The 27,468-nt window shown below is 44.2% G+C and overlaps 1 protein-coding gene across 1 annotated transcript; it reads right to left on the bottom strand.

The window, feature by feature from the left end:
- Positions 1 to 159: 159 nt before the first annotated feature.
- Shcbp1l (SHC binding and spindle associated 1 like) lies at positions 160 to 27,067 on the bottom strand. The gene is made up of 10 exons (XM_021632878.2): positions 26,620 to 27,067; positions 23,332 to 23,481; positions 17,942 to 18,153; positions 15,645 to 15,731; positions 15,357 to 15,575; positions 13,772 to 13,877; positions 6,261 to 6,414; positions 4,468 to 4,718; positions 3,020 to 3,142; positions 160 to 523 (listed from the first exon to the last, which is right to left on the bottom strand). Exons 1-10 carry the CDS (start codon positions 26,980 to 26,982, stop codon positions 272 to 274), a joined length of 1,917 nt encoding a protein of 638 aa, XP_021488553.1. The 5' UTR covers positions 26,983 to 27,067; the 3' UTR covers positions 160 to 271.
- Between the last annotated feature and the right edge of the window lie 401 nt (positions 27,068 to 27,468).

Genomic DNA, 27,468 nt, shown 5'->3' with positions numbered 1-27,468 from the left:
ACTGCTGGTGATGGGACTCAGCTTTGTTTATGCATGCTAAACCAGCACTTTACCTATTGAGCAACATGGCCCAGCCCTTCAGCTACACTTTTAGCTAAATTCTGACATATGACTCATATCTTTTAGTAAAGCTAGTATGTTAAATAATACATTAAAATGAGTAATTCAGTGAAAGCATTTAAATATTTTAATCTTTAAAACTACAATGTATGTGATAACAAGAATCCTTAACATTCCTGAACTACAAAATATGAACACCTATCCAGATGCTTTAGCCGGTGACTATCCTTATGTCCCCCTTTAAGTTTGCCTCTATCCTGTTGTTGTTCATTTCCACATTGAGAGTTTGCATGACTTTGGAGAGCATTTTGTCATCTTTCTTATCACCTGAAGCAGCCGTTTTGTTGAGAGCTGCTTCTGCTACAATAAAGAACTGTTCCGATGGCTGAAGAATGCTCACTCCATAGCCATTGTTGTTGTAGATATGATTGTTAGTCATCTTCAGTTTGGGTGCTGGAAGAACCTGTAAAATTGAGGAAGTCAGCTGTTCAGTGATTTGATACAAGGACAACAAGCACTAACACGGCAATGAGACCTACTCTGGAGTTGTCATGGTTCTTTGAAGCTATGAGCTTCAAAAAATGTTTATTCCTCATATTCATCAACCTTGCTTAGAAATGTGAATGAGAAAGTTTTTTTTTTTCATGTTTTTGTCCTAACCCGATAAAAATTCTAGATAAGGGATGTAGTCAGTTAACATCCGCAACATGATCAAACATGAAAATGATTTCAGATAATATGGACAAAATATAATAGGTCAGTGAAACCTAACAGGACTTGATACAGACAGGCTGCCACTTAACTAATGCTCTTCACAATAACCACTTTGAAGAACAGTGATAATGGAGTATTCATCCTTTGCTTGTAGATACGGAGAAATGTGTTTCTGGTGAAAGGGTCTAATTTAATACAGCACACTATGGAATAAGGCTCAAGGATCTTCATGGGTTTGTTTTTGTTTGCTATGTGCTTTTCAATCCTCCTGCCTCTGCTTTCTTGTCTCCCAATCAGTGTTCTGGATGCTGCAGTTCCACCCACCGCCAGGTAGTGTCAGTGTGGTCACTATGATCAGTGGGGTTTATGTTTTAGTGAGTGACCAGTAATTTCAGCTTTGGAAACTGACAAGAACAAATTCTCAGGCTTCATTCCAGACCTACTGAATCGGTAACTAGGTTGTAACTCCTCAAGAGTGGTTAAGAGAGGTCCTGGTGCAAGCCAACATTTTTGAACAACTGAAAAATATTTAAGAACAGAAAAGTTTCAAAAGTGGCCTTACAGTGCTCCCATGTACCTCTTTCCCTTATCACAATTATCTGACTCAATGTTGAAAACCCTGCTGAGGCATTGGTACCACAGGTGGTCTGCTGGTGCAGGTTGAGCCTCCGTATCATCTGAAAACCAAAAATACACTTTTTTCTTGACAAAGTCTGTGTAACCTTGACTGATCTGGAACTCACTAGTAGACCAGGCTGGCCCCCAGAGTAATGGGATTAAAGGTGTGTGCCACCACACCAGGGCAAGAGTGGCCTTTATTCCTTTCCTCTTTTTTCTTTCCTTCCTATGCTCCTTCTTTCTTTTCTCTAACCTTCCTTATTTCCAAGACCCAGGACTCATAAACCTATTCAGGCAGGCCTGGAATTCACACCAGTCTTGTCTCAGCTTTTTGAGTATTGAGGTTATCAGCATGCACAACTACATTTCACCCCAAAAGTATTTAACATTATTCTCTTAACTTGGTGCTTTGTGATGGGAGAAGTTGAGACAGAATCTCATATATACCCCAGGTCAGGTTGCCTTCACTGTGTAGCTAAAGATGATCTTCAACTTCTGACCTTCTTGCCTCCTAAATGCTAGGATTGCAAGCCTGCCCACAATTTTGCTTTACTTTCCAAAAATGCATTACATCTGGTCAATGAAAAATCTATTGCATAAGAGAAAAGTCCACTTACTTTCTCATATTCAAAATTTCTTTATGTGGGCCTGGTGGCCTGTGACCCCAATTACTCAGAAGGCTGATGCAGGAGGATTAAGGCCCAACTAGGCTATAGAATCCCAAGCCAAGATGGGCGGTGGTGGCGCAGCACTCCGGGAAGCAGAGGCAAGTGGATGTCTGACTTCAAGACCAGCCTGTTCTACAGATTGAGTTCTAGGACAGCCAAGGCTACACAGAGAAGCCCTGTCTTGAAAGACAAAAGAATCCCAGGCCAGTCAGGGCCAGCTTTGCACGGTGGGCACATACTCCATGCCAGTGCTGGCTCATGTGCATAGCAGCCTGAGTTCAGCTGACACTTTTGGGGGTGGGGTGGGGTCAATGTGCAAGGATAGGCTTGTTTGCCATCAGCTACCATTTACTATATTGTATTATGTGTATGATTAAAAAGGATTGTTACCATTTTAACACTGTGGTAGTATTTTTAACTGGACGGAATTGCCAGGTCTCCAGGCACACCTATGGCGGGTTACTTAGCCTCTGGCTATGCCGATGAGGGATTATACTGATAGGTTCATTGAGGCGAAACACCCATCCTAAAAGGTGGCATCACTCCCTGGGGTTAGGTCCTAGACTTCAAGAAAGGAGAAATCAAGCTGAACAGAAGCTCTTGTGATGGTGGGTGCACTGTGTCCAGCCACCTTGGGATCCCGCTGCTTTGACCCTGCAATGATGAACTGTGTCCTTGGACCGTGAGCATCTCTCTTGAGTTGCTTTTGTCAGTATTTTCCTGTTGCTTTTGTCAGCAACAGGAAAAGAAGCAGACCTGACCTATCTAAAACTCTTAGAACACTTCTCTAATGAGAACTAAGACAAGCATTTAGCACATGCCCTTAACCCCAGCACTCAGGAAGCTGAGGCAGGTAGGGATATATGAGCTTGAGGCCAATCTGGTTTACATAGAATTCCAGGCCATCCAGGGCTAAGCAGTGAGATACTGTTTCAAAACAAACAGCACTAAGACAATACCTTCATGTTAACGCCACCTAAGGTGCTTTTTGAACTGTCACTGGTTCTGAGATTATTACAATGATGAATCTTATTCCCTTCCAAAATGGCTATACTTCCAGGATATAGTTCAACACCAGCACCCTGAAATTCAGAGCAAACAACACAAGTTACTGAAAGATCCCACCCCCTTGGAGCAGGAATTATAAGTGTATACCACCATGCCTGGCATATTTCCCACTTTTTTTACGTTTATTTTTATTTTATGTTCATTGGTGTTTTGCCTCCATGTGTGTCTGTGTGAGTGTCTCAGAAGCCCTGGAACTGGAGTTACAGACAGTTGTGAGCTGTCATGTGGGTGCTGGGAATTGAATCCACATCCTTTGGAAGAGTAGCCAGTGCTCTTAACCACCGAGCCGTATCTCCAGCCCCATATCTCCCACTGCTTAAGAAAAGACTATCTTTAATTACGCATGCTTGTTTATGTGTGTAAGGTACGTGTTTATACTAATGCAGGTGCTAACAGAACACAGAGAGCGTCAGATCACCTGGAGCTGGAGGTACAGGTGGCTGTAAGCTCCCTGAAGTAGGTTCTGCAGGGGAACTAACTCAGGTCCTCTGTGAGAGCAGTGCACTCCCTTAACCATCAGGCATCTCTCTCTAGCCCTATGTCTCCCACTTTCTAAGCTGAGTTATTTAATTCTGTGGAAAGATAAGAAACAGTCTTTTGGAAGAAGTCCTTGTGTAAGTGTGAGAACCTGAATCCAAAACCTAGGAACCCATGGAAAAGCCAGGCGTGAAAGCATGCTGTCTGTAGCAGCCCCGGCGCTTCTGTGGTGATACTGGAGGCGATAGTGGAGGCACATAGCCCAAAGCCGTGGTTCTCAGCCTTCCTAATGCTGCCACCCTTTAACATAGTTCCTCATGTTGTGGTGACCCCCAACCAGAAAACTAGTTTGCTGCTACTTCATAACTGTAATTTGCTACTGCTGTGAATCATACGTATCTGATCTGTGACCCCTGGGGGCCATGGCCCACAAGTTGAGGACCACTGCTTTAGCTCACAGGGCAGCTAGCCTGGTGGGTGCAGCAGCAGCAGTGAACAGCACTGCCCATAGCCTGTGGTAGAGGGGAGAACCCACTACCAAAAACTGATTTATGCCTGTACTTGCACACAGAGCACACACAGCTCTTGCGTGAACACGTGCGTGCACGCACGCACGCACGCACGCACGCACGCACACATACAAATAATAAAACAATTTTAATTACAGATACCCTGTTTCAAACAAGGTAGAAGGCAAGGGACTCCTATCCAAGGTTGTCCCTGACCTCACATATGTTCCATGAGATGTGCATACCCACACTCACACTTCCGAACATGTACACAATTGTTAACTTTTGTTTTTAAGTTAAGATCACCCCAAACTGTACTTATACAAGGCCATACTATTTATAGAAGGGAGTACCTGGGCACCCGTTATTTCACTGTCTGTGATTGTCAGTGACGCCCCTGTAAGAACGCACACTCCTGTTCCTTCACACTTTAACAAGCAGTTTTCTAGAGTCAAGTGACCAGACTCGACCACTACAATACCATCAACTGTTCCTTGTTGTATCAAAGAGAGCTGCATTAGCTTCACATTATCAGCTTTGGATACCACAAAACTGTCATGCGAAGGCTCAGAAGTAATCATAATTTCTTCTCTCTTTCCAACACCTGATGCATAGAGACAAAAACAAATTAGTAATCCAAGATTTGAAAGTTCTTTAGTCACTCAGTAATGTTCGCCACGTCTGTTCAGTTTCATCGTGTGTGCGCAGACATTCACTATTGACAAGTGGCGATCTATAACGCAATCTTGTGTGCCCAGCAGCTCGCTCACCTGTTCACGCCGAGGCCAGAGGCAGACCAAGCATCTTCCTCCATTTCTTTCTGCCTCTTGGTACACACGGAGTTCACTGGTTCAGGCAGACTAACTGGCCAGGTAAGTCCCAGCATCTTATCTGTCTCCACTTGCCTAGCTCTGGGTTACAGATGGACCCGCTGCCCCTCGAAAGCATGTGGCACACGGGAGCCTCAAGATGCTCATGCTGGCACGGAAAGCCCTTCACCCTCTGAGCCATCTCCCCACCCACACCTACGAAATGATCTTTGGTAATACGTTGATTACTTGATGTTGAAATCTTTGTTTATAATAGATCTAACTATACACTTACAGTACTTATCCAACATACTCATTCCACTAATTATTTCTAATAATGATAATAAAATAACAACAACAAAAGCCTCACTCTTAGCCCGGGCTGGCTACTGGAGAACTCACTGTGGAGCCAGGTTAGCTTTAAACTCATGCCCCAGCCTCTTAGTATTGGGATTACAGGCATGAGGCGCCATACCCAATTTCTAAATCTCACATATTTTCCTATAATCAACAATTGTGTATAGATATCTAAGACAAAAAAAAAATGCACAACATCTGAAGTTGCTTTCAATACCATAATTAATTACCATAGCAATGATTTGCTGCCAAGCCTGGTGATCTCAGTTCTAGTCCTAGGACTCACATGGTGGAAAGAGAAAACCTGCTTTCAAACTTGTCCTCTGACCTCTATGCAACACACACACCTGGCAGAGAATCTTAGATTAATCATACTAATAATTTAACCAAAGCAGTTGTCCAAAATTAGCATCGAGGTTATATCTGTTTTAAGGTGCTTATATAATCCTTATTATCCAGAGTGTTTGGTATAATACTTTTTAGAGTGAAGATTTGCTTGAATTTTCAAAACACATATGTAGAATGTAAGTTCGCTATTATTTTCTTTTTACCACAATTGGAATACTCTTCTTTCAAAGTTAACAGGACACAAACATTTTGATCGAAATATACACAGAAGTACAAAAAGTCTGATGAATATTGCTGGGGCTATAGCTCAGTGGTGGAGTGCTCGCCTAATCAGGGGCAAGGCCCTTTGTTCCGTCCCAAGAACTACAAAGAGAAAAGATACGATGGGCCACTGGGCATCATGGTGCACTGGGTGGCTCCTGCCACTCACCAAGCTGATTCAGGGAGAGCTCACCTGGGCCCAAAAGATTGAGACCAGCATAAGCAACATGGTTTTTACTGTAAAAGGCACAGGGATTTGGGGAAGGACAAGTTGTCCTGGTTTCTGGTTGTTTGATTAAATATGCTTATTAGTACACAGTTCGGCCAGTCTATGTTGCTCTAAGAAAACCTGCAAAGGACTGCCTGCTAACCCTTTATAGTGATGTCATCGGTCAGCAAAGCAAGATTTGCAGCTTGATATTCTCCCGGGAAAATGACTACTATATCTCCACTATAGCAGCTGTCCAAAGCCAGATTCAAATCATCGTGCTGCTGGAGAAGTGTGTCTGAAGACAAGTTCTTTACCTGGAAAGATAAAGAAAGCAGTGCACCTTCAACAGCATGCCACTAAATACGCTTCCTGGACACGTCATTTTCTCCAAAAGACTTACCTAGATAGTATGCTTTCACCTGGTGGCCATTATTCCTCTATCAAGTGCTGGGTATGGATTACAGGCCAGAAGCCGTTTTGAATGCTCTGTATTACCTTAAGCAGTGAGATTAAATGAATAGCTTAAGGACGGAGAGGAGGGCTGAGGTCAAGTCTTAAATGCAGGGCAAGTGACACTGGCCCTTACACTCACTCTCATGTACCAACTACCTTCTGCTATTGCTGTCACCACCTCCTCTTTCTTCCCCTTCTCCTCACATTCCCCTCCTGCCTGTTCTTTTCTACCTCTTCTCTTTAAATCAAAGTCTCCCCAAGTAGCCCAGGCTATCCTGGAACTTGAGATCCCGCCCAGTTTTGTTTTGTTTTTTAACACTTACTTAGGTGACTGTATGTGTGTGTGCATGCTCCACTGTGTGAAGGACAAGTTATGGCTGTTGTTTCTCTTCATCCACCATGCGTGTTTTGGGAAGCAAACTCACGTTATCAGCCCCCTCACCTACTGAACCAGCCCTGCCTTGCTTTTATTAGCTCAGAATGATCTTCCAATTGTGGGGTATTCACACAATTTCATGTACTGAAGATTCTGGAGTTATATACAAAAAGTACTAAAGATTTGCATTAGGAATAGAGAGGAACTTCATTAATTATAATGAAAAGCAATGGCATTTATTTATCCATTTGTTTATTAATTTATTGAAATAGTATCTCACTGTTGTAGTCCTAGCTGACCTGAAACTTGCTAGGTAGACCAGCCTGGCCTTGAACTCACAGAGAACCTCCTGTTTTGTTTCCTGAGTGCTGGGATTAAAGGCATGTGCCACTGTTGGAATGCAGTCCAAGAATGACGTCCAGTGAGGAGAATTCTGAGTGCTTATGAGAAAACTCCAAGAAAACAGGGAATTGTTTATGGAATGTACTTTCATGTCCCTGCTCAGGTAGAGAGGTTAGGAGTGAGTTTACTTCAGATTATTCATTATAATTGCCTATTGTTATTTGTTTATATTCCTCTCTGGGAAAACCATGTTTCTTTCACATTCAGCTTGTCCTTACACTCTACTCTTGTGACCCTTTTTAGCCCTTAGAGTATAAAAGTGTTTGAGGCTCTGAATAAGGTTGGCATGAGACTTAGTCACCTCATTTATCAGCTTCATCCTTCTAGGTCCCACCACTTACTAGAGCAGTAAGCATACCACCATGCCTAGGCAAACACTAGGACCAAGAGTGAGCAGGGTCCTGAGCGGGGCTGGCTGCCCAGCAAACTTCAGGTGCCTGTCTCTATCGCCCCAGCACTGAGGTTATAAGCAAGTGCCACCATGCTCAACAGAGCTTTTCTTCTGTTTTGTTTTGACAGGGTTTCCTGGCTGCCTGGAACTTACTCTGTAGACCAGGTTGGCCTCAAACTCACAGATATCCACCTGTCTCTGCCTCCTGAGTTCTGGGATTAAAGGTTTGCACCACCACCACCTGGCAGTAATGATGTTTTTAAAATAAAAAATTTCTCTTGTCCCTAAGATAAGCAAACCTTATGAGAAATACAAGAAATATATGCCTGCTACGGTGGGCTTATCTATACCCCCAGTACGCAGCTTTTTTAATTTTTAACATGGGTTCTGCGGATAGAACTCAGGTCCTCATGCTTGCCAGGAAAGCATTTCACTAAGTCATTTCTTCAGCCCTTCTGTGGGACTCTGCAGAAATGTAAGAGCTTATCTTCCAGTGCACGTGGGATGATAAGACACTGCAAGAAGACAATACTGAAAAAGAAGAGCATAATGGAGAACATACATTTCTGATCTCAAAACTTACTACAAAGCCACAGTGATCAAACAGTGTGGTGCTGGGACAAGGAGGACACTATCCAGCGTGATAGAACCAACAAGCTAGAAAAAGAACATCCAGTTAACAGTCAACACGGATGTCAGAACAATTCAAGGTGTAGAGAGCGTCTCTTTGACAAATGATGCTAGGACGAATGAATGAGCTATGGCTGAGAACTGGCTCAGCCAGTAAAGTCCTTGCCACACACACAAGAACCTGAATGCAGTTCTCTAGCCACCATGTTAAAGAAAAAAAAAAAAAAAAAAAAGCCAAGTGCAGTGGTGTGCATCTGTTACATGTGATGAGACATTATTATCAAACTATCTCTTACATGCTTCCGGACTGACCGGAGTTAGACTGAAATCCCACTGTGTATACTCAGCCTGTTTGTTTAACCTGTCTTTAAAAAGAACAATGGAACAACCAAATTTACTTGTCTTGCCTTTCAGCTTTTACAACCTAAACTAATGCATAGCTATAATCTTGAATTATGTACTCTTCTATGCCCCTGACCCAGAATAATGCATGTGTGTTTGTATGTGTGGTAAGATCACCATTTGCTGAAAATACAAATACAGTTTGAAAGCAATTTTATAAATAAATATCCACCATAAATGTTGAAGACAATATAGTTTTTACTATCTGGGCCAGTTGGGGTCACATGAAACCAGTGAGTGACTTAACCTTAACCTGTAAAACCTTTCTTCGAGATTTCTGTAATAGATCCCATTCCTTCCCACCATGTGACGTTTTCTATGCTGTTTAATAAGAGAGAAAGCAAAGCCTGTTGCTGGGAACACACACAGGGACAGAGATCCTCATAAAAGAGGATTCAGGCAAGGTGTAGACTGAGACTCATACAACAGACCAAAAAAATGGGCTCACTCTTGGTTAAATTATACCAAGGGGAAGTGCTTTCTAATTTCTTTTCCTAAATATAACACTGAAACATTATTAGTGACACTGAGTTTATCCCTAATGTGTTCAAACCAAAGCAGCAACCCCAACAATGCAGCGGCAAAGACAAGGTGATCCTGGAGCTTGCTGGCCAGGCAGCCTAGCCAGTCAGAGAACTCCAACTTCAGTAAGACACCCTGTTTCTAAAAGTAAGGGAAGGGCTGGGAGTGCAGCCAGATGGTACGTTAGATTCTCAGCATGCATTAAGCTCTCTCTTCAGTTCCAGCGCCAATAAACAGGCATTGTAGTGTATGCCTGCAATCCCAGCACTTCAGAGAGGAAACAAAAGGATCAGGAGCTCAGGGTCATCCTCCACAAGTTGATGAGTTTGAGACCAGCCTGGACTATGTAAGGCTCTATCTGAAAAAGAAAAGAAAAAAAGTTGAAGACTACTGAAGAAGGTATGAAGAAGATATCTGACAGTGTGAACTCTGGCTCCCATTTGCAGGTGGGCAAGCACCTACACATAGACATACACACGTGTGTGTGTGTGTGTGTGTGTGTGTGTGTGTGTGTGCGCACACATGAATGTGATAAAACCCATCAAACTCCTAGAATAAAGCAAGAAAGTAAACATGACCTTGAATTTGGCAATGGGTTTTAGATGTAATACCCAAAAACGAAGTAACAACAACAACAACAAAAAGGTAAGTTGTACTTCTTCAAAATTAAGTGCACCAGTGAACAGTATCACGAAGGTGAAAGACAGCCTATGGAAAGAGAGAAAATATTTGTGATGCATATAGAATATATAAGGAACTCACATAATCAACAAGAAGCACGCAACCCACTTTGAAAAGTCATTTCTCCAAAGAAGATAGACAAATGAATGAGCTATTTGCAAATAGGCTCAGAATCATGGTTCGTTTGGGAAATGAAGATCAAAACCACAGTAGATACTTCTTCATCTTGCTGGGGTGACTGTGATAGGTAAGACTGCTGGTAACCAATGTGGGTGACAGGCATGGTGACACCTGCGTTTAAGACCCAGTAATTCGGCAGTAGAAGCAAGAGGATCAGCACAAGCCCAGCCAGGTCTACATGAGACTGTATTTCAAAACCAAAACAGCAACAAAAACCTGGTATGGTAAAGGTTGAAAGAACGGGAACATTTCTGCATTGCAGGCGAGGGTTAAAAGTGGCTTGGGCCCCATGACAATTCCCCATAAGTTTAAACAGAGAATCAGTCATATAGCCCAATGATTCCAATGAATGGGTAAACAAACTGTGGTGCTATGTGGTGCAGGCCACATAGCACTGTGTAGCTATAAAATGAGCACAATACTGAAAGGTCTGGGGGACCATGGTAGGAGCACATTCTCTGCTTGTCAGGGGCAGTGGCACCATTCACATTGATTTGGAGGCTGGCAAGAGTAACCTCCTGACTTCATCCTGTTGTGACAGTTTCTGCTGGCTTTGTCCCATTTCTCCCCTGGAAACAGTAGCTAAGATGCTGTTCTTCTTAATAAGCTTGCTTGGCATAAGACATAGCTTGTACAAGACCTCCAGATCTCCCTACCTGCTCATCCCCTGGTCCTCTCTTTCAGGAGCTGTCATGAAAGAATGACCTTCTGTTCCAGGTCACAAGGTGACTTAATAAGTTTTGGCACTTAGTAACCTATGTGTGGTAACCAGACTGGGAAAAATTGGTGGTCACCAAACACCACGAGAGAGATCCTGATTCTTCTTACATCGTCCATGTGAAAAAATGCCAATGCCAATGGCTTTGCCACAGCCTTCCAACAGTTTTGTTACCAGCAAAGGAAACAAACTGGGTTTTTCTTCCCTGAGAAAGAGAAATATGCTACACCGTTGCTGAGGTGTGACAAAGGCTGGCAGCCACAGAGTCGTGGGTGAAATGGTCTCCAGGTGACCATTGGAAGGGAGACATCTTGTGTATGAAGATATTACATTATACTCAGTTGCCAGAAAATGAAAAATAGAAAATGTTGTTACAAATAATAGAAACAGGGGCTGCCACTTGACTCGGTGGTAAGGTGCTTGTTGCCAACCATGGCGACCTATGTTTAATACCTGGGATCTTTAACACATGGTGGAAGAAGAAAACTGACGCTCACAATATATCCTCTGACCTCCAAGGCACACTGTAACACACATGTCCCCTCCTCGACACAGCAAATAAATAAAATGTAATAAGAGAAAACAATAGAAACATTCACTAGCAGACAAGACGAGCCTTTAGCTCAGCCTTGTTCTCACACACTCTTCTCAGGTGTGGCCTGGGTGGACTTCTCTGATTTTCCTCACCTGTACCTTATTTCCTTGTCATATACTAGTTTATTGATTCAACAAAAACTGTTAGTCAACGTCTACAATATGCCAAGGTCATGCCTGGTGTTCAACACATTTATACTGAGATAGCATTCAAAAGACAGCCACACGCAGCAGACATGAGCCTGAATTCCAGCATTCAGGAGGCTGAAGCAAGAGGATTGTGAGTTTTAGGCTAGCCTGGGCTGCAAGAACCTGTCTTAAAAATAACAAAACCAAAAAGACAGCCACAGAAAATCCTTTTATACTTATAATAGAAGGAAAGTATGGGGCACTATAAATGAATTTAGCAATGCAATATATTCTCCAAGGTGGGAAAATGTCCCCACTTGGTACAACCGTTTCAACAGGGTCGCAGTATGAGGCCCGGGCTACCCTTGACTTCATGATCTTCCTACCTTGTCCCCTGGGTAATGGATTGCAGGTAACATACAACATACAACCCCAGAAGGCCCTTTTCTATAGAAATGTTATTTAAACCAAATTCTGAATAATGGAGATTTACTCATTACATTGAAGAAACAAGTTTGCACGTGCCTGGGTACAATCCTACAGTGTATATGAAGGTGATTTGGACTATTAAAGTAACTCTTGAAAAGCTGTAATTAGCAACCAGACAATGCTGGGGCCATTTACTGGGACAGAGTTCTGGAACATGAGCAAGCCAGTGCATAAGAGCTTGAATTTAATTGCAGATGGGAGTTGGAGTACTTAAGAGCAATGGGCAGGAGTAGTTTGGGCTTAGAACAAATATCCGGCCTGTGAATATATATATTTCAGATTGTAAACATACACAAATGAACCAGGTGTGGTGGGGCACACCTGTGATCCCAACACTCTGGGAGGCAGAGGCAGGTGGAGCTCTGTGCATTCATAGCCAGTCTGGTTGTCTACAAAGTAAGTCCAGGACAGCCAAGTCCACACAGAAAAAATTCTGTCTCAAAAAACCAAAAGAAATAGAAAAGAAACATACACTTTTGGAGGTTGGTCTAATGCATGTTACTAGCCTTCAAATAAACTAATTGGCTAATAAAACTGCCTATACCTGGGCAGGGCAGAATGAGGTAGGCGTGGCTTTCCCGGGCTTTTGGGTTCAAGAGAGAATCATGGGAGACAGAGGGGAAGAGAGGAGGAAGGAGGATGCCATGATGGGTTAGCTTGGAGAAGGAACCACGTAGTACTGGAGAAAAGAACTCCAGTGAAGACATGGAAGGGCCCAGACAAAGAATAAAAGCAAGTACCATCGATTATGGATGAAAGGTAGTCCAGCTGCGGAGTATTAAGGCTGATGGCATTGGATGGGGCTGGGAGATGGATGGTGAGGATCTGGAGACAGTGTAGGAGAAACATCTGCCAGCCCAAGGTACATAAGGCAATTCTCAGTCTAACAGGTGTCTGTGTCTTATTGTGATAGCGAGTTAAATAATGCTGATGTAATAATCTTAGGGCTAATAATAAACATTATATAGCCCAACACTCATTATTTTTTATTTACTACAACGATACACAAGTGAAATTCTAACAAGAGCCTGAAAAATGGAGACTAGACAGTTCAGGAAAAAGAGAAACACTGGGCAGGAGGGCAAAAGCATCTAGAGACAATGAAAAGCAGGGTAGTGCTGAGACAAGGCAACGCAGAACAGTTCAAAGATGGAGCCATGAAATGCTACTAAGCATCACATTGGGTGGAAATAGTTACTCTCGGTCTCAGAACAATTCACGTTTGTTCAGAGGCTGGCCAAACCTATTCACCCAGGGTTCTTTCCTTTGATATTTAACCCAGGTTTCAGTTGGCTTCGTTTTCCCAGCCAGCATTCTCCAAATCCTTTGACATCTGGCCCATTCTACATGAGCCCTGTACATATTCTGCCGCAGTATTTACTAGTCTGCATTGTGGCTGTCGCTGCCTCATTACTTGACCATCTCTCCATCATGAAATCTGTGAAGCTTACGGAGAGTCTGTGCTCTGTCTCCCCTGACTGCAGCCTCTCTTGGGGGTATGTCTCTTACTCAGTGGCAACAAGGCCGGGTGCTGGGAGGAGCTGTGGGAGCTTACTTAGTATCTGTCTGCCAACACTGAAACAGCATAAGAAAGAGACAAGGCATCATCCCCACATCAGGCAAGAACTCTACATCCGGGAGCTTCTTCCACGGTGCTGTGCAGCGCACCCTTAAGTGGACTCACAAGAAAGAAGCGCCTCTTACCATGTCAGTGGTCATCACTTTCGCTACGATGTGTGTTATAGTCTTCCCAAAATCTCTCTTCCCTTTTCTACGCCGCAGAATCCTTGGAAAGAAGGGTCCATGAACTCTGCAGTAGAAAATATTTGCGAGTAAATTAACACGGAAAAACCTAACCTGTCTTCACTTTGAAAGCTACCAAGGCTTATTAACCATAAGCATGTTAAGAGCATCGAGCAGCTTGAGAGCAATTTAACAGGAGTTTTCATTTTGATTGATTGATTGACTGATTGATTGATTGATTTAGGTGTTTTGAAACAAGGTCTCACCGTATAGGTCCGGCTGCCTGGAACTCTACCTGTTGACCAGCCCTGCCCAAAACGTACAGAGATTCCACCTCCATCCCCACCCCCACTTCCCACCTCTGCCTCCCAGGTGCTGGGAGTAAAGGTGGGCACTACCACGCCTGGCCACCAAGATCTTTCAGATAACTGATGTTTAAACTCTCACGTCCGAAAATCTTTTTCTTTTGGGGGGCTTGTTATTTAAAATGGAGAAATCTACAACCTACTGTAACCACTGCTTTAGTCACTTTGACTTTCCATTACAGTAGGAAAGAAATCTTGATTTTATTTTATAATCTACTCTTGTAGACTTATGTAAAGTAGAGGTGGTTTGTGTCTTGGGATCTGGAGGCATAAAAAAGTTTCGGGACATACTTAATTTTTGTTTGTTTGTTTGAGATACGGTTTCTCTGTGTAGCCTTGGCTGCCCTGGACTCACTTTGTAGAGCACCAGGCTGGCCTTGAGCTCACAGAGATCTGCCTGCCTTTGCCTCCCTGAGAGCTGGGATTACAGGCTGCTCCACCACACCCAGCTGCCGTATTTAACTTTTTAAAGGCTTATTTTGTTTTTATGTGTAGGTGTGTGAGCGTGGGAGAGGGTGTGTGTATGAGAGTGCAGTGCGCAGAGACCAGAACCCCTCACTCCTCCCCTGGAGCTGTAGTTCCAGGAGGTTGTGAGCTGCCGACACGGGTGCTGGGAACTGAGCCCCGGTCCTCTGCCAGCGCAGCAAGCGCTCTTCACTGCTGTGCTGTCCCTCCGGTTCCCTTGATTTTAGGCATCTTTAGTGAGCAGGTTGCTTTTGCTTGTAAGGATGTGACTTAAAAACCCTGGCCGGTTGCCCTCCGAGCAGAATTGTCTTTGTATCATTGGCCTGTCTCTTTTCCCATCAGGGGAAAGCTCCCGTCTAACTCTGCCTTTCATCATTCCTGTCAGCCGAAGGTGACGCTTCCTTTCCTGAACACACACACATTTACTGGCCACTTACTTAGATTCGGGCTTTCGGGGTCTCTGAAGCACTTTACCGCTTGCTGATAAGTAGCTAGTATCAAACTAATCTTCCAATATTCCTGTGGTACCTTACGCTTCACTCATAAGCAAGGCATCGTCATTATTACTATGGTGGTGGTGGTGTTGGACAGGCTCTCACGTAGCCCAGGCTCGCCTAGCTGCTGATCCTCCTTCCAGCTCCCCGTGCGCGCCCAGCTCCCTCGGAGTTCCCACGCGCTCCACCCCTCCTCGCCCCTCCAGCGGGACAAGCCCTCACCGCAGGCGCAGGTCCTCCCACATTTTCAGCAGGCCACACAGCATCACAATCTCGTAGTATTTCTTCCAGCACTCCACGGCCTCGGCCGCGGACGGGTCTTCTTTGATGTTGCTCTGGTACTCGATCAGCTCGACACGCTTGCTCTTGTACTTCTCCAGCGTCTTCTTGAAGCGCTGGGCGATGGGGCCAGGGATGGTCCCGTCCTGTATGTCGCACCACCTGGAAAACAGCACGGTGTCACTTGCTCCTCTCCCCCAGGCGGCTCAGGGCCTTCGCAGCTCTACTTACAGGTTAATTCTCTCCTCGATAAGGGCAGTGTAATTCTCACAGTTTTCTTCATCATCCCAGTCTCTCCAGAGAAAGTCATAAAAAAACCTACAACAAACCAAATTAGGATGACAGTCACCGACAACTCATAGACCACGTTTAGACACTTCTAAAACAGTGTCAAGACTTAGTGTGAATTTCAAACTTAAGAAAAATTACCTTTACTGCCCGGCGGTGGTGGCGCACACCTTTGATCTAGCGCTCAGGTGGCAAAAGCAGGCAGATCGCTGTAAGTTCGAGGCCAGCCTGGTCTACAGAGCGAGTCAGGGACAGCCAGTGCTACACAGGGAAACCCTGTCTCAAAAACAAACAAACAAACAAACAAACAAACAAAAACCCCAAACAAAAATAAACCGTTTTTTAAATTATGTGCTTTCTCACTTATTCACCACAACGTGAACCTGGGAGTCAGAGAACAGGCCTGTGGGAGTCTGTACTCTCATCCACAACAAGGGTCCTAGGGACTGAACTCAAGTTTGATGGGGCTCACAGCCAGGCTTAGCACCAAGCACATTTACCCCCTGAGCCATCTCCATGACCCCACCTTCCTCTCCCCATACCTTAATTTTTTCGTGCTAGAAGTTGAACTTCTACATACATGTTAGGCAGGCACTCTATCTTAAGCCATTATTTCCAGGCCAAATATTAATTTTCTTAAGGAAAATATTTTGAAATAGTCTATGATTTACCCAATAATAAGAGATCAAACTTTAAATAGTAAGTGGCCTAGACTATATTTTACGTTACTAAAGATGAGGAAATAACTGGGAGGTGGTGGCACATCCCTTTCAGTCCCAGCACGGAGGCAGAGGCTGCAGAATCTCTGAATTTGCGGTCAGCCTGGTCTGCACAAGTTCCAGGACAGCCAAAGCAAAAAGAGAAAAAATAGCCAGGTGGTAGTGACATAAATCTTTAATCCCAGATCTTGGGAGACAAAGGCAAAAGGATCTGAGTTTGAGGCAAGCCTGGTTTACAGAGTGAGTACCAGGAAAAACCCTGTCTCAAAACAAAACAAAAGGAAAAAAAAAAAGAGGAAGAAGAAGAGAAGAAGAATAAAATAGTGTTTCTGGAAGTGAGAGTATAACATTCAGGTCTTAAATTTTATAGATCTGAGCTATAAAAAATAATTTGCAAAATTTAACACAATTTGTATGGGAAAATAACAAGAAATCAAATCTATTTCAGATGCTGTCTTGGTTACTTAACTATCAACTTGACACAGCCTAGAGTCTGTTGAGGAGAGAATATCAGTTGAGGGATTGCCCAGCTCAGACAAGGCTGTGGGCATGTTTGTGGGAAATCCCGGTTGTTAATTGATGTGAGGGTCCAGCCCACTGCAAGCAGAAGTATCCTAGTGGCCCTGGGCTGTATAAGGAGCCAGCAAGCAGTGTTCCTCCATGGTGTCTGCCTGCAGGTTGATAGATTGTGACCTGGGTGTGTCAGTCAAATAAACCTTTTCCTTTTCTAAATTTGCTCAGAGTGTTTCATCACAACAATAGAAAGTAGACTAAGGCAGATGCTTAAACACAGATAGGAGTGTCTTGTCATTTCTAGAATTTGTTTTCTCTTTGAAACAAGATGTCATTTAGATCAAGCTGGCCTTGAGCCCTCTGTGCAGCTGATGATGACCTTGTGTGGATCTTCCTGCGTCTACCTCCCCAATGCTGGCATCCCAGGGTCTGTCACTGCACCTACCTTCGAGAACTCTCTCATTTTTAATTTACTTATTTATTTGAGACGAGGTCTCATTATGCAGCCCTGGATGGCCTGGAACTCGTTACAGAGACCAAATTAGTTTCAAACTCACAGAAACCCATCTGCCTCTGCCTCCTGAATGTTAGGATCAAAGGGATTCACCATCACATCAGGCTTATAAGTCTTCTAAAGTCAATTTTCATAGAGTACAAGATAAAAACAGGACAAACTTTTCATTAACCATATCTAATACTTACACAATTTGTAACTAACTGAGTTACAAATGTATTATGTTAATTAAGAATGGGAAAATTGGGCCTGAAGAGATGGCTCAGAGGATAAGAGCACAGCCTGCTCTTCTAGAGGTCCTGAGTTCAATTCCCAGTAACTACATGGTACCTCACAACCATCTATAGTGAGACCTGGTGCCCTCTTCTGGTGAGCAGGCACACATGCAGGCAGAAGGCTGTATGCATAACAAACATGTTCATATGAGCAAAACTTACACATGAAACTGAGCTGCTGGATAAAGTAATGTTAAGTTTCAAAAGGAAGCCTGTTACCTGACAACCTCCAAGGCTAGGGCAATCTCATGGACATCTGTGCCTTGTCCTTCAACGGGGTACACTTCCAGGAGAGGTGCACTGTACTCCATCTCCCCGAGAACCTCGTCCACCAAGTCCCTCGGGATGTTTGCAATGTTAGATGAAAAGGGCTCAGCCACAGAAACGGTCACTTTGAAACAAGACAAGTTCTGGCGTGGTTTACATGTCACCTAGGATAAATGTCACACAGGAGGTAACTGCAAAGATACAGAAGCCACCAGAACTTCTCACGTATGAGCTAGTCACAGTGTTGATCCTTCTCAATTCTTATGGCTTCTCTCGCAACCAACATACTGAATAATTCTGGATAAACATTAAATGCCAGCAGGCTTTCAAGCACCTCCTTTTTTATTGTTAGTTATTATTATTGGTTTTTTTTTTTTCCAGGCAGGGGTTCTCTGTGTAGCCTTGGCTGTCCTAGACTTGCTTTGTACACCAGGCTCTCCTCAAACTCAGAGATCTGCCTGCTTCTGCATCCCCAACTGCTGGGATCACAGGTGTGAGCCACCAAGCCTGGCTACACCTCCATTTTACAAGAAAAACAAATATGTATATACACATATATATATTTACTTTTGGTTTTCGAGACAGGTTTTCTCTGTATAGCCCTGACTGTCCTAGAACTTGCTCTGTGGACCAGGCTGGTCCAGAACCCAGGGATCCACCTGCCTCTGCCTTCCAAGTACTTCACGCATCTCCTTAAAGGTGTTAGTTTTAAAGTTTTACAAAGAGACTGTGCGCTTGGATAGTTTTATGTCAATTTGACATGAGCTAGAGTCATCTGAAAGGAGGGAGGCTCAATTGAGAAAAAGCCTCCGTAAGATCAGGCTATACACAAGCCCGTGAGGCATTTTCTCAGTTACTGATCATTGGTCAAGTCCATTGTGGGTGGGTCCACCCCTGGTCTGGTGGCCCTGGGTTCTATAGGAAAGCAGGCTGAGCAAGGCAGGGGAAGCAAGCCAGTAAGCAGGCCTCTTCCTAGAGGCCTCTGAATCTGCCTCTAGGTTCCTGCTGTATTTGAGTTCCTGACCCAACTTCCTTCAATATACAATAGAAATGTAAACCAAATATTTTCCTCCCCAAGTAGCTTTTGGTCAAGGTGTTTTGTCACGGCAATGGAAATCCTAACCAAGAATGTGTCCTTCTGCATTTTTGTTTGTTTTTGTTTTTTGAGACAGGATCTCACTATGTGACCCTGGCTGGCCTTGAACTCACAGAGATTCCCTTACCTCTGCTGCGGGATCTGGAACTGGGATGAGCATGTGAACCTTCAAAGCTTGTCCCTAGTAACATACTTCCTCTAGCCAGACTCCACCTTCTGGAGGTTCCATAACCTCCTCAAACAGCGCCCCCAACCGAGGACCGAGTCCTCAAACACACGAGCCCATTGGGGACATTCTCATTCACACTTTCCCCACCTTGAAACACAAACCTTTTTGTATTTTAAATTACGTGTATGGGTATGTGTGTGTGCGCACAGATGCTCATGCGGGTGTTGGACTCCTAAATCTGGAGTGAGAGGTGATTACGAGCTGCCCGACATGGCTGCTGGGAATCAAACTTGAGTCCTCTAGAAGAAACACAAGGACTGTGCTTCCAAGTTCTTTTGCTCAGTGTCTGACTGTGGTGGGTAAAATTATGGCCCCTACAGATGCTCAGGCCCTAATCTTTGCAACTTGTGACTATGCTGCCATCACAGCAAAATGGGCCTTGCAGAGAGATTACACTGGAAGACAGAGATGAAAGGTTATTCTGGATGAGCGGGCTGGGTCCATGCCTGTCCCAGGAGTCCCTTCTGAGGGGAGCAACCCTTCCAGCCTAGTGAGTGCCACGCTGATGCAATGCCTTGTTCAACTTGAGGATGACGGGAAGTGCCACAAGCTAGGGGATGCAGGACGCTTCTAAGTGTTGAAAAAGGCACAGAAGCAGATTCCAGGAAAGTCTGCAGTTCTGTCTGTGCCTCACTCTCAGCACTGTTAGTCATGTAGCACACTTCTGATCTGTTGAGTTACAAGGTCTGTTGAGTTACAAGGTCTGTAACTCAAAACACTTAATACACAGACCTTGTGGTCGTTTGCTGTGGGAGAAACACAAACAATGACAAGAGAATTAGGGTGTAACTCAGCAGTAGAGAGCTTGCCTAAAATTCATGAGGCTCTGGGGTCAATCCTTAGTGTGCATGTGTGTGCTCTTGCTCTCTGTCTCTCTGTCTCTGTCTCTGTCTTTATCTCTCACACACACTACAGGACTGTAGGAGGAGTGGCAGATTGGGATCCAGAGAAATAACTTTAGAACAAAATGCACCATGCAGCACTGTTGAGACTTGGCTTCAGCGAGACTCAAGCAGCAGAGGGAGACAACCAGGTCTGAGCTCCGGAAGAGATCACAAGAGGGAGTCTCGCTTGCTCAGTGGCCATGTAATTTCAAGGATTAGACAAAGTCAATATGCTATTTTAAAGAAAAAGAGCTCTCCCATTTCATCCATCAGTCTGATGTTTAGAGGACATTAACATTTAAAGGATATTAGCTAGGCATGATAGTTCATACCATACTCCCAGAATTTGAGAGGCTGAGGCAGGAGGATTCTTAAAAGTTTTAGGCTTGTCTTGGCTATATAATGAGTTCCTGGACATTCTGGGCTATACAATGGGACCTTGTCTTTAAAAAAGAGATTATCAGCTGGCCAGTGGTGGCTCACGCTTTTAATCCAGCCTCTGGGAAGCTGAGGCAGAGGCAGGCAGATCTCTGAGTTCAAGGCCAGTCTGGTCTATAGAGCGAGTCCAGGACAGAGACTCCCGGCCTCAAAACACAGAGAAACCCTGCCTCAAAAACAAAACCCAATCAATTAATTAATTATAGGTTAGCATCTCCTAGAGCTGTCTAAAGCAGCTGGGTATGTTGGTGCATGCCCTGTTTGCATGTACTCAGAAACCATGGGCAGGAGCACAGCATGAGATATAAACATATACATATATATATGTGTGTGTGTGTGTGTGAATATATATATAATATTTTATATTATATTATAATATATATATATATTGAGTTCAAGGCTAGCCAGAGCAGCAGAGAAAGAACCCCTTCTCAAATAAAATAAAATACTCTAAAATAGTATAATTTTCAATATTGCTATTTTTAGACTAAGAAAAAGACATGGTAGTACACACCTTTAATCCCACACTCAGAAGGCAGAGGAGGCAGGTGGATCTCTAAGGTTCAGGTCAGCCTGGTCTATATTTGCAGTTCCAGGCCAACCAGGGCTATAATATGAGACCCTGTCTAAAGAGAGAAAAGCAACAAGACAAATTGAATAATGAACTTATTCCATGTAGAGCCTTAGACCTGGGTAGAACTTTTGCAAATGTAATGTAGGGCTGGTGAGATGGCTCAGCAGGTGAGCGTGCTTTCTACCAAGCCTCATGACATGATTTCGACCTGAGACCCCTACAGAGGAAGGAGAAAACTGAATCCCACAAGCTGTCATCTGACTTGTAGCATGTATGCAAACACACACACACACACACATACACAAAGAGAGACAGAGACAGAGAGAGAGGGGGAGAGAAATAAAATGTCAAAAACCAGGAAGAACCCATCCACATAAATTTGCAAATTTCCACAGAGCCTCAGCAGTGCTGGGAAGTCTGTTGGGAGTATGGGGTTGTCATAGGCTCAGAAAAGGGTGTGGAGCAATTGCTGGGGCCCTGGCCCTTCTTTCAGTAGTGCGTTTGTTCATATGCTGAGGTAGTGTGTTAGAGTGCTAACTTGCCACAGAACCCTTGATTAGAACCCCCTTCAATATACTGTTTAAAACATACCCACATTTATTGCCACTGATGGAATCTACCTACTCCTACTTTACCCATGAGAAAAAGTCCAGAGACACTATAAAAGATCCAGACAACCCCCCCCCAGACCTGAAGATAAAAAGTCTCTCAAAAAACTAGCACGTTGCTGAAAAATTAGTAAACCCCTAGACTCTGCTTTTCTAATATCTATTACTGGAAAGGCACCATTCCTTTTCTGAAAATTGTCAGTTACTCACTTTTACACACACACACACACACACACACACACACTATATATATATATATATATATTTAATTGCTTTCAAGTAGTGTGTAATGTGATAAGTTTCAAGGTTTTCCTTGTGACCAAAACAACATATTTGAAACATCTGTCTAGGTCAGCAAGACGGCTCAGTGGACTGAGGGGCTTGCCAACAAGCTTAAGTCTTTGAGTTCAAGACCAGACAGAGAAAGAGAAGAGACCTGACCCCTGAAAGTTGTCTTTGGACCTCCACACACATGCATGCAAGAATGTGCACACACATATAAAATTTAAAAAATTGAAAAAAAATCCACTGGAGGACACAAGTGCCAATCATGAGTATAATATTGGTAACAATTTCTTTTTTTTTAAAGATTTCTCTAAAGTTTCATTTTTTAATTAAAATTTTTTACATTAATCACATTTTATTTGCTTTGTATTCCAGCTGTAGCCCCCTCCCTCATTCCCTCCCAATCCCACCCTATCTCCCTCATCTCCTCCCATGCCCCTCTCCAAGTCCACTGACAGGGGAGGTCCTCCTCCCCTTCCATCTGACCCTAGCTTATCAGGTCTCATCAGGACTGGCTGCAATGTCCTCCTCTGTGGCCTGGCAAGGTTGCTTCTCCCTTGATGTGGGAGGGAGGGTCAAAGAGCCAGCCACTGATATTAATTTCTGTATGAGGATAATTATTGTTAAGTGACCTAAACTTATGACACCAAATATGCTACACTATACGGCCTGTGGACTGAATGAATTTGAAGCTTAAGGTGATGTCTTTCTTGCACGTTGGTTACACTGGAAAAGTCAAATTTTGACAACAGTTCTCTGATCTAATCTCTTTCCTCATCTGAACCAATGTATATAAAAATTCAGATAAATAAAAGGGACAGTATAGAGCATTTGTGAAAGCCCAACTTACTAATTTTTCAAGCAATATATTTTTGTTGTTGTTGTTTTGAGACAGGTTCTCTGTCACCTGGCTCTCCCACAACTCTCTCTCTGTAGACCAGGCTGGCCTCTAACTGCCTGCCTTTGCCCCCCTGGCAAGAAATACAGTTTGTTATTTTTACAGGGCAAAGGAAACTGAGCTCATAATTATTGTTCAATGCTACCAGTTCCCATTTCACTGTTAATTGTCCCCAAGTAAATGTATGCCAGTGTTCATCTTTATCTTTTTCCACAGGCTCATCTGGTTTGGCATTTGTATGAGGATTGAAGTTCCAGATTAATAAAATGACATTTCCATTATAAAAGGGGCTACTAATTTCATTCATAGAACAAAGCAAGTAAGATTTACCTCAACTAGTATACCAACAAAAGGAATGGAAGCCTCTTCATATTTCTCAAAGAATAGCTCAGGGTTACTCTTCCAGACTCCAAGCCATTTGTCCTTAAGTCTCAGTTTTTCTGACAGGTATTTGCTCATAGCTTCATCTGCATCTTCTGCCTAATGAGAGAGAAGACACAGCTGTACAGATAACACGAGCCTGGAGAGGCAGCTCCAAGTTCCTTGCAGAGCAAGGCTGAGTTCAATTTCCAGAACCCCTGTACAGGTGAAAGGAGAGAAATGACTCCGACCCATTTTCCCAACCTCCTCATGTGTGCTGTGACACACGCATGTACACATACACACAGAGAGATGATGATTTTTTAACTGGATAGGACTTTTACATAAATATGTAGAAGTTTTTAACAAATATTTTTACTTGGAAATATAACCAATATCGCCTTAAACAGTGAAAAGCCCGAGTTGGGTGTGGTGGCGCACACCTGTGATCCCAGTAGACACGGAGGTGGAGGCAGGAGGATCTCTGTGAGTTTGAGGCCAGCCTGGTCTACAAAGCAAGTACAGGACAGCCAAGGCCACACAGAGAAACCCTGTCTCAAAAATCAGAAAACAAAAAACAAACAACAACAAAAAACAGTGAAAAATTTGGAAAAATTAATAAGTTTTAACTAAAATTGTATTTAGCAGAAACTGTTATAAATATAAAAAATAGAATGTAGAGCTCTATTCACTCATGTTATGTCTTCGGGTAGCTTATTAATCCACTGAGCAGGAGGAGTGTGGTTTTAGAAATCGCAACAGCAGTTTTAAAACTCATAAGAATGTTTTGATGAATATAAAAACTGGCATTGCCTGTTTAAAACATTCAGAGCCACAGAGTCACATCTGTGATCCCAGCACGTAGGAGGTCAGTACAGAAGGATCCAGGTTTGAAGCCAGTACCCATCATAAAGCGAATTCAAGGCCAGCCTGGACTGCATGAGACCAGCTCAAAAACCAACCAAAAAACAAATTTGGCACATAAAAATTTCAAATTGCGCTCCATTTTATAAAACAAGTGAGTGTATTAAACACTCAGTAAATATCTGCCCATTTCACTTTTAAATTTAAAGTCAGCTAGTTAAAGGGTAAGTAATCTAAACTATTAAGAAATTCATTAGGCCATAATCAATGATAGAATCATTTATGCAAATATTCCCACTTATTTTTTAGAAGATCTGGCCCTCAACTCTGATTTAAAAACAGGTACTTGAATAGTAATGATGTCTTTAAAATTAAATTTCTCTCCTGTCTCTAAGATAAGCAACCCTTACAAGAAACACAAGAAATGTGTGGCCACTATGGTGGGGACATCTGTATCTGCAAAATGGGGAGAAAGAGGGTCAACACTAGTTGAAGGCTACAGTGGACTATTTAGCGAGTTCCAGGTAGCCAGGACTGCACAGTGAGACTCTCAAAAATCGAAAGGGGGAAAAACAGAATATAGGAAACGCAAAGACAATGATTTAAGTCAGCCCTAGTCTGGCAAAGACCAGCACTGTTGACCTCATGCTGTGTTTCCTCTCGGTCAATTTTCTGTGTGTCTATCTGCCCACCCGGCCGTCACATCCTCCTCCAGACTTGATTGCTTTTCAACCTAATTATAGCACAAACATGGATTTACAACTGCATAGTTTTCCACTGTGTGACGCCATGGAAGTTCTTTGTGAGTTATTTTTGTTTGAGATAGGATGTTGCTGCATCGCCTACACTAGCCTCAAACTCAGGGCAATTCTGCCTCAGCTTCCTAAATGCTGGGCTTACAGGGGCATGTAGTTTTTTAGTGCTCCATGAAGTGCAGGAATTGTGTCAATAAATGCCGAGTATGCTTGCGATATTGGGCCTCAGACACAGCACTTCAAGTACTCTACCATTTCAACGAAACCTTCAGCTATTTCTTTGCTATTGAGAAAAACAAACCCTACATCACCTAGATTGACCTTAAACTCATGATCCTCAGGCTCCAGCCTCCTGAATACTGTAATTACAGGCATATGCCTCCAACTGGGAGGCCGGGGCAGATAGATCCTTGTGAGTTCTGGGCCAGCCTGGTTTACATAGCAAGTCCCAGGATAATCAAAGCAAGTGAGACCCTGTCTAGAGGAAAAAAAAAAAAAGTACAAAAGAAAGGCATGAGTCACCATGCTCAGCCAAATTTTAAAAGCAATAAATATACTTGTACACAAATTCTTCTGCTATACCTTTTAAAAAACAAAATAGTATGAAAACATATATTCGTTTTGTTTGGTGTTAACAGGTATTTTCCATACAAAATATCTACATCGTGGCTTGCTCACTAGGAACCTTTTTTCCCTTTCCCTCCTTCCTTCCTTCCTTCCTTTCTTCCTTCCTTCCTTCCTTCCTTCCTTCCTTCCTTCCTTCCTTCCTTCCTTCCTTCCTTCCTTCCTCCCTCCCTCTCTCTTTCTTTCCTTTCTTGAGACAGGGTTTCTCTGTGTAGCTTTGGCTGTACTGGAGCTTGCTCTGTAGACCAGGCTGGCCTGGAATTCACCTGCCTCTGCCTCGCGAATGCTGGCATTAAAGGCATGTGGCCCCACCGACCCGTTTGACTGGCAACAATTTTTAGAACATCTTGGGTTTGTTTCTGTTTTAGTGTATGTGGGTATGCACACCCCTCTGCACCTGATGCCTGGTAAGGTTCAGGAGAGGATCTGGGGTCTCTTGAAACTGGAGTTAAGGATGGTTGTGAGTCACCATGTGGGTTCTGGGAACTTGAGTCCTCTGCAAGAGCAGCAAGGGCTTAACAAATGGGCCATCCCTCTGGCTCCCACTTTTAGAGTTACTGTGTAACCTCAGGTTTACGGTTGGGCCCAAATTGCTACTGCTACCTAATATTCTAAGAACTCTGTGATGTATTAAAAACAAAACAAAACAAAAAAAAACAACTGGGGTGTGTCAACAATGAGATACGTGGACACTAGGTTCTGACATCGAGGTGCGGACACTAGGGTGTGCGGACACCGAAGCATAGAGATGTGTGGACAGAGGTGCGAACAGTAAGATGTATGCCCGGGCTGTGACGCCACCTCCACGACCTCGTCTTTTAGGAGGTGTCATCTTAACTGACTATTTTGTATGACAGTCTAATCAACTCCTAGGGTAGGGGCTGAGGGTCTGGGCACGTCCAAAGCGGCCAGCGTGGCCATTCCAGACACCTTGGAATCTGAGAGACTGGAAGAGACAGCTTTGCTCCTCCCGCCCCCCCTCTGCTGTGCTAAGGTCCCAGCCTCGGCCTCGCACCTTCGAGCCCTGCAGCACCTGGTCGCAGTACAGGGCCACCTTCTCGCTGCGCCACATACCCCTCATGGGGGATGCGCAGAGCGGCGGCAGGGGCTGCGCCTCCTCCTGGTCCTCGGGCACCGCGGGCACGGGCTCCTCGTCCCCGGTCTCGGTTTGAGAGACGGGTGGGAGCTGGAGCCGCCGCCGCGCCGCCTTGCCCTTCACGGGGCGCGGGGAGGCCACCACCGAGCGCACGGGGGACGTGAGGTCCTTGGAGGACGCGGCCGCCGAGTCCCTGGGGGTGGCTGGGACGGCTTGCTCCGCTGGCCGGCTCGCACTGCAGACCCCGGCCTTCGGCTCGGAGGTTTGGGGGTCCGACTCCATGTCCGTGCAGCAGCCGTTGGCCGCCTTCCCCGCGCGGGACCGCGCAGCCGGCGCGCGCTCGGCGGGCGGCCGGGCACGTGCGCAGCGCGGAGCTGAGAGCGGAAGCAGGAGCCGCCGGAGCTCGCAGCTCAGGGGCGGTGCTCTGCCTCTGACTCCGCCCATCGCTCCCGGCGCTCGCCTAACCCCAGACCCCAGAAGCCCAGTTTTCTGTTGTTGTTTTTCTGTCTTTAATTTCATTTTTTCATTTTGATTTTTTCTTCATAATCTATTCATTATATATCCTGATTGAAGTCCCCTCCCTCATCTCCCCTCCCCCAGTCCCACTCTGCCTCCCTCTTCTCCTATCCCCTTCCCCTAGTTCCACTGAAAGGGGGAGTTCTCCTCCATTGTCATCTGCCTCATCAGGACTAACTGGATCCTCTTCCTCCGTGGCCTGGCAAGGCCGCATCACCAGGGGCAAGTGATTAAGGAGCAGTCAAGTGAGTT

The sequence above is a fragment of the Meriones unguiculatus genome, chromosome 11, assembly GCF_030254825.1.
Source record: "Meriones unguiculatus strain TT.TT164.6M chromosome 11, Bangor_MerUng_6.1, whole genome shotgun sequence".
Lineage (NCBI taxonomy): Eukaryota > Metazoa > Chordata > Mammalia > Rodentia > Muridae > Meriones > Meriones unguiculatus.
Note: the sequence above shows the minus strand (reverse complement) of the source record. Positions and strands in the feature narration are given on the sequence as shown.